Source organism: Nyctereutes procyonoides, unplaced genomic scaffold (genome assembly GCF_905146905.1).
Source record: "Nyctereutes procyonoides isolate TBG_1078 unplaced genomic scaffold, NYPRO_anot_genome, whole genome shotgun sequence".
Lineage (NCBI taxonomy): Eukaryota > Metazoa > Chordata > Mammalia > Carnivora > Canidae > Nyctereutes > Nyctereutes procyonoides.
The window spans coordinates 68563128-68579758 of NW_026575051.1; the positions used below are offsets into that span (position 1 = coordinate 68563128).

Genomic DNA, 16631 nt, shown 5'->3' on the forward strand with positions numbered 1-16631 from the left:
CTGCCCCGCCCCTGCTCCTGCCCCGCCCCTGCCCTGCCTCTACCCCTGCCCCGGTCCCGGCCCGCTCCTGCCCTGCCCCCGCCCCCGCCCCCGCCCCGCCCCTGCCCCTGCCCCTGCCGGTGCGGAGGCGGCGTGCGGCGTCTCGGCGGGAGAGAGCAGGCGGGAGGCGGGTCCCGGGGGCCGGGGCGCGGGCAGCATGCGCGGGCGCCTCCTCTGCGCTCTGCTGGGCGCCGCGCTGGCACAGGTGAGCTCCCCCTGCGCGCAGGGGGCCCCGCGGGCTCGGTCGGAGGCAGGGGGCGGCGGGGGCAGGGGGCAGGGGGGACGGGGGCGGGCCGAGGGCTCGGAGGAAGCGGCGCCCGCGGAACCCGAGCCACGTTGTTCTGCAGGTAACGGGTTTGTAGCGCAGTAGCCTCGGGGAGGAGGCGGCAACCACCCCCCCCTTCCAGGTAAAGGCGCTACGTCCTGCTCCCAGGGTGTTGGCGCGGCTCGCGGACTTGAGCACCCCGTCCTGGGGGGGCCCGACTCCCCACCCCCCACCCCCAACCCCTGCCCGGGCCTCTGCCTTAGGCCCCAGCCTGGGCTCCCGCTTTCCTCGGCCCTGGGCCGAATGTGCAAAGAGCGACCGGGAAAAAACGATCCTGGCAATTTTCTCCACTTAAGCCTCTCCTTGCTGGAGAGGAGCACTTCGGATAAACATTTCTATTTATTTTTTTAAAAGATTTTATTTATTTATTCATGAGAGACACACAGAGAAGGCAGAGACACAGGCAGAGGGAGAAGCAGGCCCCACGCAGGGAATCCCATGGGGGACTCGATCCCAGGACCCCGGGATTAGACCCTGAGTCGGAGGCAACGCTCAACTGCTGAGTCACCCAGGCGCCCCAACATTTACACTTTTAAAACATTCTATTACTGTGTCTTTTCCCAGCTTAGGTGTTTCTCACTTTTCCTGAAAGGGAATCCGTCCATGAAGACTTTGAAATAAATAGTTCAAGCCACAGACCAAAGGGAAGTTTAATTTAACTGGAGCAATTCATGGCCTTCGTATTTTTTTAAATAAGAAGATGAAAACAGGATGACTTATTTATGGATTTATTTACACAGTGGAGGTTACTGCCTGCCCGGAGGATGGAGCTTTTGAAAGCTTCTGGTGATCGGAAAAACACGGAAGTGTCTTTGAGTGAATAGTCAGTCGATTAGGGCAGTAAATTGTATTTTAGGAGACAAGAGATGGAAAGTTGTTATAGTTTATAGGGTGAGAGCGGAGATGACAAAATAATCCTAATAAGAATGCCGGTGGTACAGTTTACTTTCACTGAGAGCTGGAGGGGCACATTTCCCCAGTAGAAGTGAGATGGGGATGCCTCTCTCCCACTCTGCCCATCTTGAGAAAAGTCCTGCCATTGTTGTGAATGGAGAGCCTACAATGTATTCCTAAGCAGCAAATATTCCAGTATAGACAGATGTGTCCAAAATTAAAAGAAAAAAACCATAAAAAGGCATTAAAATACAGCGACAAGGAAGTATTATTTTGCTTGCCTTTGCCAGAATGAATTTTTGAGGAATAATACCTACCATTCATTGAGCATCTGCTATGTACCGAGCTAGGTACTTCAGTAATTATCTTAATCCTCAAAATAACCTTACAAGGTGGATATTAATAATTCCATTTTGCAGAGGAGGATTGAGGCTCAAAGGTTAAATAAATGATAGAAAGTCATTTAAGATCTCAGAGCTAGAATAAATAAATAAAATCGTTAAAAAAATCCACCAAAGCTCAGCTCTGGTGTCAACTTTCTGTTTACACCAAAAGAGCCTCTTTTGGTGTACAGAGGTCTGTCTCATTTCTTTTCTGTCGTACCAAAAGAATCTGCTAACTCTTTTGTTGCTCTGAGATTTTGATTTTTGAAAACGATCAAAATGTCTGAAGAAAAAGGAAATCCATCGACCTATCTATCTTTATATTCTCCCACTATTGGCCATTTCAGGGACTCTTCATTACTTTGTATTTCTGAATTACTATCTATTGTAATTTTTCTTTAGACGGAAGAGCTTCCTTTAATATTTCTTGTGACACAGATGTGCTAGCAACAGTTTTTCTCAGTTTTTGTTTAATTGGAAATTAAATTTCACTTTCACTTTTGAAAGATAGTTTCACTGGAGATAGAATTCTAGGTTGACAGGTTTTTTTTTCCCCCTTTCAGTACTGTGTCTTGTTTTCTTCCTCCTCCTTTTTTTTTTTTTAAGACTTCATTGTTTTTTGAATTTTATTTATCACAAGAGACCCAGAGAGAGAGGCAGAGACATAGGCAGAGGGAGAAGCAGGCTCCCTGCCAGGAGCCCAATGTGGGACTTGATGCCAGGATCCCGGCATCACGACCTGAGCCAATGACAGACACTCAACCACTGAGCCACCCAGGTGCCCCAAGACTTATTTTTTTTTTTAGAGTAGCTTTAAGATAACAGCAAATTTGAGGGGGTGCCTGGGTGGTGCAGTTGATTAAGCACCCACTTCATGGTTTCCGCTTAGGTCATGATCTCAGGGTCATGAGATGGAGCCCTGCATCAGGCTCGGTGCTCAGCATGGAATCTGCTTGAGATTCTTGCCCCCTCTCCCTCTATCCCTCCCACTTGTGCTCTCTCTGTCTCTCAAATAAATACATACATCTTAAAAAAGAGATCACAGCAAATTTGAGAGGAAGGTACAGAGATTTCCTGTGTGCTACCTACTGGTACACATGCATAGCTTCCCCCATTATTAACATCCTCCACCAGAAATGATGGACCTACATTGATACATTATTACCTAGAGTCCAGAGTTTACCTTGGGGTTCACTTCTGGTGAGGTACATCCTGTGAGTTTGGACAAATGTATAATGACATGTATCCACCATTATAGTATCATAGAGGATTTCTGATGCCCTAAAAATCCTCTGTGCTCCAGCCATTTACCTCTTCCCTCAACCCCTGGCAGGTACTGATCTTGTTACTGTCTCCACAGCTTTGCCCTTTTCCAGAATGTCATGTAGTTGGAATCATACAGTATTTAGACTTTTCAGATTGGCTTCTTTCACTCATTTCTTTTTAGCACTGCATAATATTTCATGGCCTGGCTATGTCCAAGGCCCCCACTGAAGAACATCTTAATCTCTTTGGAAGTCAGGTCTCATTATTTTTGTTATTCTCTTGTATACAATGCTTCTCTTTTCTCACTCTGCTTTCAAGATTTTTTTTCTTTATCTTTAGTTTTCAACAAGTTGCCTTGTGGCCTCAGAGATTATACAGAAATGCTTCAAGACTGGAAAGAGAAACAAGTGTCCGCAGGTGGGCAGTTTTGAGAATAGGCATTTCCTTAAGAGGCAGCGATATGAGGAAAGCATGGAGGAGGAAACTGAGCTGGTGGGCCTAGTAAGCAGTAAGACACAGGAAGAGAGTGCATTGAGAGTGAAGGCTGGAGAAGAAGGCATAAAACCAGCACAGGCTTTCAACAACATGCTTATAATTTTGATCTTCACAGTATACCCAGTAGGGGACTATTCATGGGCTTTCAAGAGAGTAGTAGTAGAATCAGATATGTTTTTTAAAGGGATCCCTCCATCAGCAATGTGGTAGATTCATTTGGGAAGTCATTCTTGAGGAAGGAAGACCAGTTGGGAACATACTGCAGTCCAACTCAGCAGCAGTGCAAACAGTGAGATGGTGACTAGTTCTAGAAATAGGAGGACAGTATTAGTCACTGAATGGCTATGGGAGGTGAGGGAGAGGAAGATGACCTAGGTGACTCCTGGCTTCCTAACTCCAAACTTTGAAGAAGCTGTCCAAAAGGGCAGAGGTGGGTGAGGGATGATAAGTTTAGGGAATGAGCTTTTTTTTCCATGGGACATTATAGTGGCGATGTCTAGTCGGTAGTCAGCTATACGGCTCTAGAGCTCGGTGGAGAGATCCTGGATGGAAATTTAGTTTTGAAGCTTGTGCAGGGTGGAAATCGAAGGCAAAGGGTAGACGAGATTGCTAACAGACCGTGTGCAGAGTGTGAAATGCAATCCTTTAAGGTTATGAAACATCGATTAGTCTAAATGTAAGTCATACTCAGGGGGTAACGGGAGTCTGCAAAAGAGATTGAGAAAGTATGTTGAGAGGTTAAGGGTGGAATTGGGAAGGTCTTGTGTCATGAAAGCCAAGGGGGAGGAGAAGATTAAGAAAGAGTCAAATACCCCAGAGACGTGGACAAGGGGATGACATAGAGGCGCCATGAATAGGAGCCTGATTGAGTGCCACTGAACCTGGCAGGGAGGCCTTGGGAAAAACTGAGAAGTAGACACTATTTCTACTCCCTTCTCCGCTATATTGTACTTCTGTCCCCCTCCTCCTTCTCCAGAATCCCAGCACTGTTTCCTCCAACTCCATCCTCACATTGTATCTTCAACCTGAATTGTAGCTGAAAGTGTTTCTCTGGGGGATACATTTTGCCAGTGATGAGACAAAAGGCCGGCGTGGAATGGTGGAATTTCAAACTAATGCTTTTAAAGGCAGGATTTTTGAGTTGGAAAGAGGCTTAGATCTCTGGATCAGTGCAAGTGCTTCAGTCTATTAAATAAAAATTGAAGGTTGATTATCCAAGTTACTTGCTAGGCGCTGTGCTAGGAGCCAAGAGTACACCCACAAATGAACCAGGGGCCCCTACGGCTGGATAGCGGTAAGCACGTGGAGAAGGCAGGCACTTACATAGGAAATTTCAGTACAAGGTCATGAAAAAGGGAGGCAGGGGAGTTATAAGACATTTTCTGGAAAAGTTGATACCTGACCAGCCAGGTGAAGGAGCGGGAGTCGGGGAAGTATGTTCGAGGCACAAGGAACAGCATTGGATATGCAGGGAACTGCAGACACTTGAACTTGCTAGAATGTAAGGAATGCAAGAGATGAAGAGGGCCCCCGAATGCTGTGCTTTGGAGTTTGGGCTTATTCTTATAAGTCAGTGACTTTCAGGTGTGAGGGATGAAGGGGAGGAGCAGGTGAGGTTGGCTTTCTGCTTCCTGGGGAACAGGAACTCAGTGGTTGGTGCCCCCATTCACTAAAATGGGAACCACTAGCTGAGGAGCAGTCTGTTGTGGGGAGGGAGGAAATGAGATGCTCACAGGGCATCAAAGTGGGTAGACCCAGTGGGAATTCGTGAGTTGCAAGCTTAGGGAGAGAGGTGCAGGCTGGAGAGGAGAGACAGATGCAGAGAGCAGGTGGTTTGTCCAGGATCAAAGCTGGTGTGTGCCAGGACTTGGGCTAGGGAAGGAAGGCAGCAAGGGTTGAGAGCTCAGGCTCTGAAGTCTGCTGGTCTTGTTCAAATCCTTGTCCTAGCACTTACTGAATATGATCTAGTTTGTATATAATCTGAGTTTCAGGGGCCTCATTTATAAAATGGGGTGTGTGGTTTCCAATTGCCACAAACTCAGTGGCTAAAACAACACAAGTGTATTATCTTTCAGTTCCGGACATCTGTAGTCTGCAAATGGGTCTCCTAGGGCTCAAATCAAGTGTTAGCAGGCCTCTGTTCTTTCGGGAGGGTCTAGGGAGGGCCTAGGGGAGAGTCCTTTTGTTGCCTTTTGCAGCTTTTAAAGGCACCTGCACTCCTAGCACTTTTGCCTCTGCTTCTGTCATCTCAGCTTCTCTGACATTCCTGCCTCTCCTCCCCCCTCCTTTTTTGAGAGAATGAGAGAATGTGTGCAAGTGGGGTAGAGTGACCCAAGTGGAAATCAAGAGTCAGATGCTTGCAAAATGCTCAGCATCAGGGAATTACAAATCAAAATGAGATACCAGCTCACACAGGTCAGAATGGCTAAAATTAACAACACGGAAACAACAGATGTTGGCGAGGATGAGGAGAAAGGGGAGCCCTCTCACACTGCGGGTGGGAATGCAGGCTGGTGCAGCCGCTCTGGGAGACAGTGTGGAGGTTCCTCAAGACATTGAAAATAGAGCTGCCCTACAGCCTAGCAATCGCACGGCTCCGTGTTTACCCCACAGATGCAGATGTAGTGATCCGAAGGGGCGCCTGCACCCCAATGTTCACAGCAGCAATGTCCGTCATAGCCAAACTATGGAAAGGGCCCGGATGTCCAGTGACAGGTGAATGGATAAAGACGTGGCGGGTGTGTGTGTGTGTGCGTGTGTGTGCGTGTGTGTGCGTGTGTGTACTACTACTCAGCAATCAGAAAGAATGGAATCGTGCCATCTGCAATGACATGGATGGAGCTGGAGGTATTATGCTGAGCGAAATAGAGAGACGATTGTGTGCCTTCACTCATGTGGAATTTAAGAAACAAAGGAGAGGATCATAGGGGAGGGAGGGAGAAACACAACAAGGTGAAGTCAGAGAGAGAGAGACAAACCATGAGAGACTTCCTACCAGAGGAAACAGCCTGAGGGTCGCTGGAGGGGAGGGGAGCCTCAAGGGGTATCCGCTGTAGGGGGCCCTGACTAGGGGTGAGGAGAGGAGAGGGGAGGTACAGAGAGGGCTCTGAGTAGGGAGGGGGGGCACCCAGAAGCCAACGGAGAGGGCGCAGGGGGAGGAGGGGGGAGGCACCCGGAAAGCGGATGGGGAGGGCACAGGGGGAGGAGAGGAGAGGCACCACGAGATCTGACGGGGAGGGCGCAGGGGGAGGAGAGGAGAGGCACCCCCAGAGTGGACAGGGAGGGCGCAGGGGCAGGAGGGGAGAGGCACCCGGAAAGCAGACTGGGAGGGCGCAGGGGGGAGAGGGGAGAGGCACCCCCAGAGTGGACGGGGAGGGCGCAGGGGGAGGAGGGGAGAGGCACCCCGAGATCTGACGGGGAGGGCGCAGGGGGAGGAGGGGAGAGGCACCCCAAGAGCCGCGGGGGAGGGCGCAGGGGGAGGAGGGAGAGGCACCCCAAGAGCCGCGGGGGAGGGCGCAGGGGGAGGAGAGGAGAGGCACCCAGGAAGCGGAGGGAGAGGGCGCAGGGGGCAGGAGGGGGGAGGCACCCGGAAAGCGGGCTGGGAGGGCGCAGGGGGGAGAGGGGAGAGGCACCCCGAGAGCCGCCGGGGAGGGGGAGGGCGCAGGGGCGCGCAGGGGGAGGCCGGCCGCGGAGGGCGCGTGGGGCGGCGGGTGCCGAGGCCGCGCGTGACCGCCGCGTGGGTGCCGGGGAGGTGTGCTGCAGGGCGGCGGCGCCGGCGGAGCGGCGGGGGCGGCCCCTGTGCCGCTGGCCCTGCGAGTGCGGCGCGCGGCCCCGCTGCGGCCCCGGGGTGAGCCTGCTGACCGACGGCTGCGGGTGCTGCGAGGTCTGCGCCAGGCAACTCGGCGACGAGTGCAACGAGGCCGACGTGTGCGACCCGCACCGGGGCCTGTACTGCGACTACTCGGCGGACCGGCCGCGGTTCGAGACCGGCGTGTGCGCGTGTGAGTGCGCGGGGCCTGCGGGGGGCGGCCTGGCCGAGCGGGGAGCCCCGGCTCCTGGGTCCTGGGTCCTGGGTCCTGGGTCCTGGGCGGGACCAGCGGATTCTGCAGACACTCGGCTCTGCGACTCGGTCCCACGTCGGATGCAGCCGAATCCAGCCTTCCTGCCCCTAAAAACTAACCGCGCTTCGGGCGTCAGGGTGGGTAGGTCGCCGCGCGCACCGCTTTACCCTCAGCCTTTCCAAATAACCCGCAGGCCATCGTGGTCTGTTTTTTAGAGATTATTTACTTATTCATTCATGAAATTCACAGAGAGAGAGAGAGAGAGAGAGAGGCAGAGACCCAGGCAGAGGGAGAAGCAGGCTCCATGCAGGGAGCCCGACGTGGGACTCGATCCCGGGTCTCCAGGATCAGGCCCTGGGCCAGAAGGCGGCACTAAATCGCTGAGCCACCCAGGGATCCCCACCGTAGGTTTTTTTAAAAATTTATTTTAAAAATTTCCCCCCATCTAGTTTCTAGCTGAGGCAGACGGGTGAAGAGGAAGGCCAGGGGGACCCCCAATCACACCCCGACCCCCAGCTTTAGGGGCTCTAGCTCTGGAGACTGCTTAAGACCACGTCAATCTATCCCTTGACAGCAATTCAGGATCCCGATTTACCTAGGATTAAAATTTTTTCTTTTCTTTCTTTCTTTTTTCTTTTCTAAAGATTTTCTTGGGATGCCTGGGTGGCTCAGCAGTTGAGTGGCTGCCTTCGGCCCAGAGCATGATCCTGGGGTCCCAGGATCGAGTCCCACGTCGTGCTTCCCACGTCGTGCTCCTGCATGGAGCCTGCTTCTCCCTCTGCCTGTGTCTCTGCCTCTCTGTGTGTGTCTCATGAATAAATAAATAAAATCTTAAAAAAATAATAAGCGAGCGAGAGCAGGGGCAGGGGCAGAGGGAGGGGGGTCGCGGCCTCCTCCCTGGGCCAGGAGCCCTCGTGGGCCCCATCCCGGGACCCCGGGATCATGACCTGAGCCGCAGGAGGATGCTTACCCCACTGAGCTACCCAGGCGCCCTCCAGATTAAGATTCCTGGGGAAGAGCAAGCCCCAGGTCAGCGGCTGTTAGGGCCAGTGCGGGAAAGGCCCAGGGGCAGGAGGCGCCTGCGGGACGGAGCAGGGGCAGGGGCAACCCGCGGTGCTAGGCTGTGCGGTTCCCAATGTGGGCGCCAGGCTCGGGCGAGTGATCACACCCTGGGCTGAAGGCGGTGCTAAACTGGTGGGCCACCACCTCTATTGGAATTTAATGCATTTAAATGGATTATTTTATTTATTTATTTATTTATTTATTTATTTATTTATTTATTTATTTATTTATTTTTAACGATAGTCATACAGAGAGAGAGAGAGAGAGAGAGAGGCAGAGACACAGGCAGAGGGAGAAGCAGGCTCCATGCATCGGGAACCTGACGTGGGATTCGATCCCGGGTCTCCAGGATCGCGCCCTGGGCCAAAGGCAGGCGCCAAACCGCTGCGCCACCCAGGGATCCCTATTTTATTTATTTTTAAGATTTTATTTATTCGTTCATGAGAGACACTCATGGAGAGAGAGAGGCAGAGGGAGAAGCAGGCTCCATGCAGGGAGCCCGACGTGGGACTCGATCCAGGGTCTCCAGGATCAGGCCCTGAGCCAAAGGCGACGCTAAACCGCTGAGCCACCCGGGCTGCCCTAAATGGATTAGAAATTTAAAAATACTTAACTAATTCATTTAAAAAGAGGAAACCCGTTGCAACTTGACGGGAATATATATATTTATGAAAAATACTTTATTTTCTAAAAGGCAGAAAAATTTAGTGAGAAGGATGGAACTGTCTTACATTTTTGCCCCTTTCTCCAATGTCCGGCTTAAATGGGAGATCGATAGATTTCTGCTTTCTGTCTATTCCTGTGTGTTCTTTTGGTTGAAATATATGAAGGGAACGCAGCCTCACACAGATGGGGTCCTTGGAAAAGGCAGGAATATTTTAACAGAGTTTTCAGATAATTGTGAATATTCCTTTTGATATTATATTAGAACCTGAGAAGTGGTAGTGTCTTGGAAATTAGCTGCATCGTGGAGTCCGAAACCATGTCCGTGAACGTGCCAAGCTCCCACTTGGAGTGTGTCTTTTACTCAGAAGTGATTTTCTTTTTTTTTTTTTTAAGATTTTATTTATTTATTCATGAGAGACAGAGAGAGAAAGAGGTAGAGACACAGGCGGAGGGAGAAGCAGGCGCCACGCAGGGAGCCCGACATGGGACTCGATCCCGGGAATCTGGGATCACGACCTGAGCTGAAGGCAGACGCTCAACCGTTGAGCCCCCTGGGCGTCCCTCAGACGTGATGTCTGGTACCATGCAGTGGTTATTTGGAAAGTGCTGGTTTGGAACAGTGGTCATGTAGCTGTTCCAAATACCCATACACTTAATCATGTAATATTTTTAACAAATCCTGCGAGTTGATGCTGACCTCGTGGGAAGCTCTGCACGTCGGCAGCTGCGGAGACCGCCGCGGCGGATGCAGGTTTCCCGGGATGCTGGTTTTTGCTCGTAAGCCTGCCTCCGTCCTGTCACGGGCCACTTCTCTTTTCCTTGAAGTGACACAGGCTCACTGTTGGTTTTCAAGGAAATGTCTGCTGAAACCCGAGTGATCATGGTTTACCCGTGAGTCATTTCTGTAGGTGGAATTCCTACTAAAGAAGTGGTCGGTTCAGCCCCAAACTCCAACAATGGGAGAGGCGCTTCTCCTCAAGATGCTATCGTGTCTGCAAAACTGCTCTGCGCCTACCTCCTGTGTCCCGCAGGAGATTAAAAAGACATATATTTGATGATTAGGATTTATTTTTATTTTTTAAATTTTAAATTTTTTTTTTTTTTGATGATTAGGATTTAACAGTGATTTTTGCTGTGCTGTCAGGACAGTATTGAGTAAAGTTAGCTTTTTTTTTTTTTTTTCCAAAAAGTACATTTCTGGACAAGTAGCAGCAGCAAGGCCAGACTACGGAGACCACCCTGTCCAGTCTGGTGGATCCTAAGCTTCCAGCTGCAGCTCCCGCCCCCGTTACAAACACCAACACGGGGTAAAAAGCCGGGCACAGCTTAGTATTTTGAGCAAAGGCTTTGACCTTGCAGATCCTCTGGAAGGGCCTCAGTATTGCCAAGAGGTCCGAGGGGTCACAGTCTCTGAGGACCGCTACTCCGGGTCACAAATGCCTGTCGGAGGAGTGAGCACCCCTTCCAGTTGTCCCGGTGGCGGCGGCATTAGGTACCGTGCAGCCCCGCAGCTTAACCGATGCTGGCTTCTTCCGCCCTCACGCAGCTCATTTCCTACGTCCCTGCTATTGTTGGATTCCTGGGAACACCTCTGACCAGCCGTGTGACTTGCAGTCACCGTGCCCCCCGCCATCCTCGCCGTGATCCGGAACGGGGCCGGTGCCTGGTCACTTCTGAGGGACCAACCGGGGCGGAGGGCCTACAATGAAAATGTCTCATTTTCACCTTGTGGCTCATGTTCTGAGAAGGAGGCTCCGGCCGGGAGCCTAAGTGACTGAGGACGCTGCTCTGCGAGGTTCCCCCTGGGGAGGCCTGGGCTAACAGGGGTGGCTTCCTCGGTGACCTTGCGCTTCTGTCTTTTCAGACCTTGTCGCTGTGGGGTGCGAGTTCAACAGGGTACATTATCATAATGGCCAGGTCTTTCAGCCCAGCCCCCTGGTTAGCTGCCTCTGCGTGAGCGGGGCCATCGGGTGCACACCTCTGCTCCTTCCGACACCAGCCGACAGTGGCTGCTCTGGGGCTCGAGACAGAAAGAAGCCCGATGGACTCGACTGTGGCCGGGGGCCGTCCGGACAGCAGCTTTCAACAAGCTACAGAACAAGGCCGGGTGCGTAGACGCGTGTCTGTTGGCTCATGTGTGGCTTCTCGGGGTCTTGTCTCATGTTCCTTTGATGAACCAGAGGTTCCCAGGAGGTACTGATCAGCGGCCAGTGTAAGATTTGGTCTGGCTGTGCCATCTCTCAGTCTCATAATGTTTAGAGTTTTCCAGTAGAACATTCCAGTGCTTCAAAGCGCTGCTCGGTCAGAGGAAACTCTTCTAGGCCTCTGCTCCTTCCCACGCAACCCCTTCTCAGGAAAACAGACCAAACATGGTTCCCAGGCACCGTGAGGAGAACTTGCACTCGTATCCATGTGTTACGAGCCAGAAGGGAGAACCATCCAGTCTCCAAAATTTTCCAAGGCAGCTTTGCTACAGGATGAAGGCAGAGCTGGAAGGCTGCTGGTTAAAAATATTTGAGGATATGCTTAGAATGTGTGAACGTCGTTTCTAAAAACAGAAAACTGCTGACATGACATTATCATTTCATTTGCTCGGAGACAGAGCGAGTAGATAGTAGAGCTCTGAGCTCTGTCCGCAGTCACCAGCCTCTCTCTACAGAGACACAGGTGCGGGCGTCTCGAAGGAGGCCGCCCAGGTAAGCGGGAGGGAGGCCGACACCCGTGAGGAGACCCGCGTCGCTCGCCGTTTGCAGCGAGCGTCACCGTATTCATAAAGGCTGTGTTCTGGTCAGCTCGAAGCTAACATCTTTTTTTTTTTTTTGCAACAATCTAACTTTTTTTTTTTTTTGAAGCTAACAGCCTATTTAAGTGCCAGGGCATTTTGGGGATGGGAGTTTCAAAAATCCCAACAAATGAAGCACAGATGAGGAAAGACGCAGACGGTTCCGTATTCATGCTCGGTTATTGTTCACGTCTCTGTGTTTTCACTCAGGAATCAAGAAGGCCTTTTTTTTTTTTTTTTTTTTTTGCATCGAAATTTAGAGCTTAGTAAATGAAAGGCGCCGTGGAGATGCATCTACACTGAAAACCCTCAAGTTCACTTCTATTATGTGGATATTTAATAAAAGCAACTATGGTCCGAGAAATTAGTTTTAGGTGTTTGAAAACAAACTCTAGGAAAGGAACATTCTCGGAGACTTCCAATACGCCAGTTAATTTGGGAACAGTTGAACAGGTTGTGGTGAATTTGCACCCAGCACACTTCATTGTTCAGCTAATAGCATGACACTACTCCTGCTCTAAAACCTCCGAGATGATAAGCCAAACTGTTCTTTGTTCGAAAGGTGCAGGAACACTTGATTTTCTGCATTGGATCTGCGGGGCTCAGGGTGAGGTCTTGGGACCCACGCGTGAACCTCGCTGGTGAGAAAATGCCTTAGCCTAGCAGTTTGCACAAGTGAAAGCCCCTTGGATCAGGTTCAGTTGGTCTCCTTTGTGGCGGAAGGCCAGTTCCAGAGGATTCATTTGGAACCTGGTTCGCGGGGGGTGTTAGGTGGCCATTCTTTGTGGCGAGTGCTTTGCTACAAAAAAAAAAAATAAATAAATAAAAATAAAAATAAAAAATAAAAACCTGCCACTGTGCTCTGTGGTCGTAGAGGTCACAGGCCTGGGTGTGTTTCAGAGGACGTGTACGTCTCTCCCCTGCTTAACTGAAACTGTTCATGGGCCCAAGCAGAGGGGTGGTTTTTCGAATCAAGCACAATGACACACACACACTTTAAGGTATATTTGTGACAGTAACTTACACGCTTCCTTAGCGCCAGGCAGCCCGTGGTTGGGGTTGGATCCAGCCTCTGTCGGCTCAGTATGAAGCACGCAGTGATGTGATGCCCCCATGCTTTTCTTCCCTGCTCACCAAATGCTAAATAACCTCTTAACTTTAGAAGCTCTTCTAGTTTTCTTGCTTTTTAATGGATGTTAACTTCCTGAACTGCAGCTCTTAGCTTAACTTTAAGGGGGTTGTTGGTAAGATGATCATCTAACCTGCCTTTATTTATTGCACATGCGTGCTGGGCTTTTAATCTGCTTCCTGCATTGAGGTCTTTAAACTGTTGTTCTACCTTTCCAGGTATCTTCACGTTTCTGCTTCCTCTCCCTCAGCTGCTTGTGCAATCGCAAGATCCAACTGCAATAACACTGAGAGCTGCAAAGTATCATTTTATTCAGAGACGGCAGATGCTGGCAGATGCTTCAAAGCGGCTGATGTTTCCCATCAGGAAGGCAGTTGACGGGGGCCTGGGTGGGTGGGAGGGGGCAGGAGGAGGGTGTCTTTTCAGAGTTTTATTTACTTATTTATTTAAAAGATTTTACTTATTTATTCATGAGAGACAGAGAGGGGCAGAGACACAGGCAGAGGGAGAAGCAGGCTCCCTCTGGGGAGCCCGATGTGGGATTCCATCCATGGACCCAGGGATCATGACCTGAGCCAAAGGCAGACGCTCAAGCATTGAGCCACCCAGGTGCCCCCTTTTCAGAGTTTTAAACTGGCATTTTGAAGTAACGTAGCCAGAATGCTGCTATGTCCAACTGCAGACTCAGACTTATTCCAGGCATCCATTGGGATGCATATTAACCTTAGGAAATGCTTTGAGACAATGAACCCATGTGTAGTTTGTTTAAAATGAACTTAAAATGGCTAAATTCATTCATGAGCAGAAGAAGCTCCCAATGGATTTCTAAGAAGATGGAAGAGTTATTTTGCACCGCACCACATTGTATTTTCGTCATTCATCCCCTTGCCCTCCCTTCTGCTAAGCAGGAATCAGTGGGGGGGGGGGGGCTCCATCTAACCACCAGCTTACCCACCCCTCACCCCCCATAAATCTATCCATCTTTTCTTTTGGCTTGTCTTTTTCTAGAGCTGATTTGAAATGGCTAGTCCATGGAAGGAATACCATGGGTCTGATACCATAGGGAATGTAGCAATTAAGTTGAATAAATAAAATAGATTACACATTTGCCATGACTTAGTCTATGGCTATTCTGATTACTTCAGTGTAATGCAGAGAATTTTCTAAAAGACTAGATTGATAGGCACCTGGGTGGCTCAGTGGTTGAGAGTCTACCTTTTGCTCAGGGCGTGACCCCGGGGTCCTGGGATCAAGTCCTGCATCGGGCTCCCTACAGGGAGCCTGTTCCTCCCTCTGCCTGTCTCTGCCTCTTTGTGTTTCTCATGAATAAATAAAATCTTTAAAAAAAAAAAAGACTAGATTAAAACAAGTGGAGGAAAAATAACTGGGCTCAATAGGTTCTTCTTGAATAGAACTTTATTTTAGGTTTTAACATACTACGAAATTTAACATTAAGACATTGTTCTGATTAATATCTTGAATTCCTTAATCCTACTAGTGTCTATTTCATTGTTGAAAATAATATCCAGCAAGATGCGAGAATGAGAGAAAATGCAGTAGTTTAATACTTGGTGAGCTAAAGCCGAAGCAAGTGGGTGCATCTACTCAGATTTTCAAAGATAAAGATTTTTCTTCTTCCTAAGAAATTGGACTATAACATTTGCTTGAAAGGTAATTTGGAAAGTGGGAAGAGGAGAGAACGAGTTAGACCAGAAGCTTATTCTGAATTACATTACATAAAAGGTTCTGATCTATTAACTATTAGCTGAAAAATATTAAAAGTTGTCTATGTATTTAGATACACATCTACTCCACCCCCCTTTATTTTAGCTTATAGGAACCTCCCGCTTATTTGGAAAGGAAAATGTCTTGTGCAAGCAACAAAGTGGACTCCTTGCTCCAGAACGTGTGGGATGGGAATATCTGATCGGGTCACCAATGAAAATAGCAACTGTGAAATGAGAAGAGAGAGAAGACTGTGTTATATTCAACCTTGTGACAGTAATATATTAAAGAGAGTAAAGGTGAAACTTAAATCTGATGTAACTTCATTATAATTCAATATTAAAAAGAGTCCTAAAAAGTGCAAGTGTGTTTCAGGGGAGAGATTGGGTGTGACTCTTATAAAAATAAAATCGCCTCCGGGTAACTCTTAAAGTCAAATGATCTCGGAGGAGAACAAAGATTAATCTAATTGCACTTCATGGGGAAAATCCTACCCAGCGAAGGGGTAATGTTAACCTGTTGATTCTACTCTAACAGCTTAACAGTGTGGGTCTTGGCCAGCCTGGTTTGCTGTGGTACACCCACCATGTACGTCTTTTTAAAGTAGATCCTTTTTGGATTCCAATTTTTTAGAATATATTAATTTTATGTGGTGGAGTCAAGGCAATGGATAACAGATTTTGGTTGCTGCATCGTAATTATTGAAACAGACCTTACGAACATCAGAGAAGTTCTGATCTTGGTTATGGATCACCAAGTTGGAGGGGGAACCCACCACTTCCAAAATGCTCTGTGCTTAGATAGTAAACTTGCCAAAGGACTATGATAACATATTCACACTAGAATTGTTTGGTATAATTCGAGCTGGTCCTCCTTCTAGGGCAAGGCAAGATGACGGTCTCAAGAGTAAGTCTAAGGAATGCTAAAACTCATCTCCAGGTTATTCCCGATCATAGTAAGAAGCTGACAACTCAATTTTAAAGGAATTAAGATAGGTATTCATTTATTCATCCACTCAAAACCGCCTATGTTAGGGAATTTGCTGTCTTAGGTAAATAAACATTTAATAAGACATGGCCTTTGATATTAAAGATGACAGAAAAGTTCTCACTGTAGAAATTGTGGAACAAAGTGAAGGGTGGACAGCAAAAAAAATTGGGGAGCGGCTCCTACATTATGATGGGACAGGAACAGGGGGGCACAGACCCCTGGCGGGGGGATTTCAAAGGTAGGAGAGTGCGGAAAGTCACTGCCCGCGTTTGTGTTTCCATATATAGTACTACTTTTTCTAAACTGTTGTATTCGGATTAAAGAATGACTTAATGTTATGTGCCTTTTCAGATCCCGAAAGGAAAAACGTGCCAACCTACTTTCCAACTCTTCAAAGCTGAGAAATTCATCTTTTCTGGATGCTCAAGCACTCAGAGTTATAAACCCACATTTTGTGGAGTATGTGTAGATAAGAGATGCTGTGTTCCTAATAAGTCGAAAATGATCACCATTCAATTTGATTGCCCAAATGAAGGCTCATTTACATGGAAGATGCTGTGGATTACATCTTGTGTATGTCAAAGAAACTGCAGAGATCCAGGAGATATATTTTCTGAGCTCGAGATCCTATAAAACCTAGTATATATGGGAAAAGTTAGGTTCAGGTGATTATGTCATTACCTAAGAAAACTGGAATGGTTTCAAAAGGGTGGCAAATCTACCTTATTGGTTTAAAACAGTAAGAATGCCTACCTATTCTCAGATGACTATCTTTAAGGCATTAGAAGCTATTAAAAAGGTTCTTTTAAAAATA

General features: G+C 48.7%; 1 protein-coding gene across 2 annotated transcripts; it reads left to right on the plus strand.

Moving 5' to 3' along the window:
• The first annotated feature begins 151 nt into the window (after positions 1 to 151).
• Positions 152 to 16631, plus strand: CCN6 (cellular communication network factor 6). Of its 2 annotated transcripts, XM_055329821.1 has the most exons (6): positions 152 to 244; positions 3247 to 3324; positions 7154 to 7403; positions 11056 to 11298; positions 14933 to 15126; positions 16169 to 16631. In XM_055329821.1, the coding sequence occupies exons 1-6, from the start codon at positions 197 to 199 to the stop codon at positions 16448 to 16450; spliced, it is 1095 nt and encodes a 364-aa protein (XP_055185796.1). In that variant the 5' UTR covers positions 152 to 196; the 3' UTR covers positions 16451 to 16631. The 2 variants fall into 2 exon arrangements, with proteins under 2 accessions (XP_055185796.1, XP_055185797.1); XM_055329822.1 differs by lacking the exon at positions 3247 to 3324.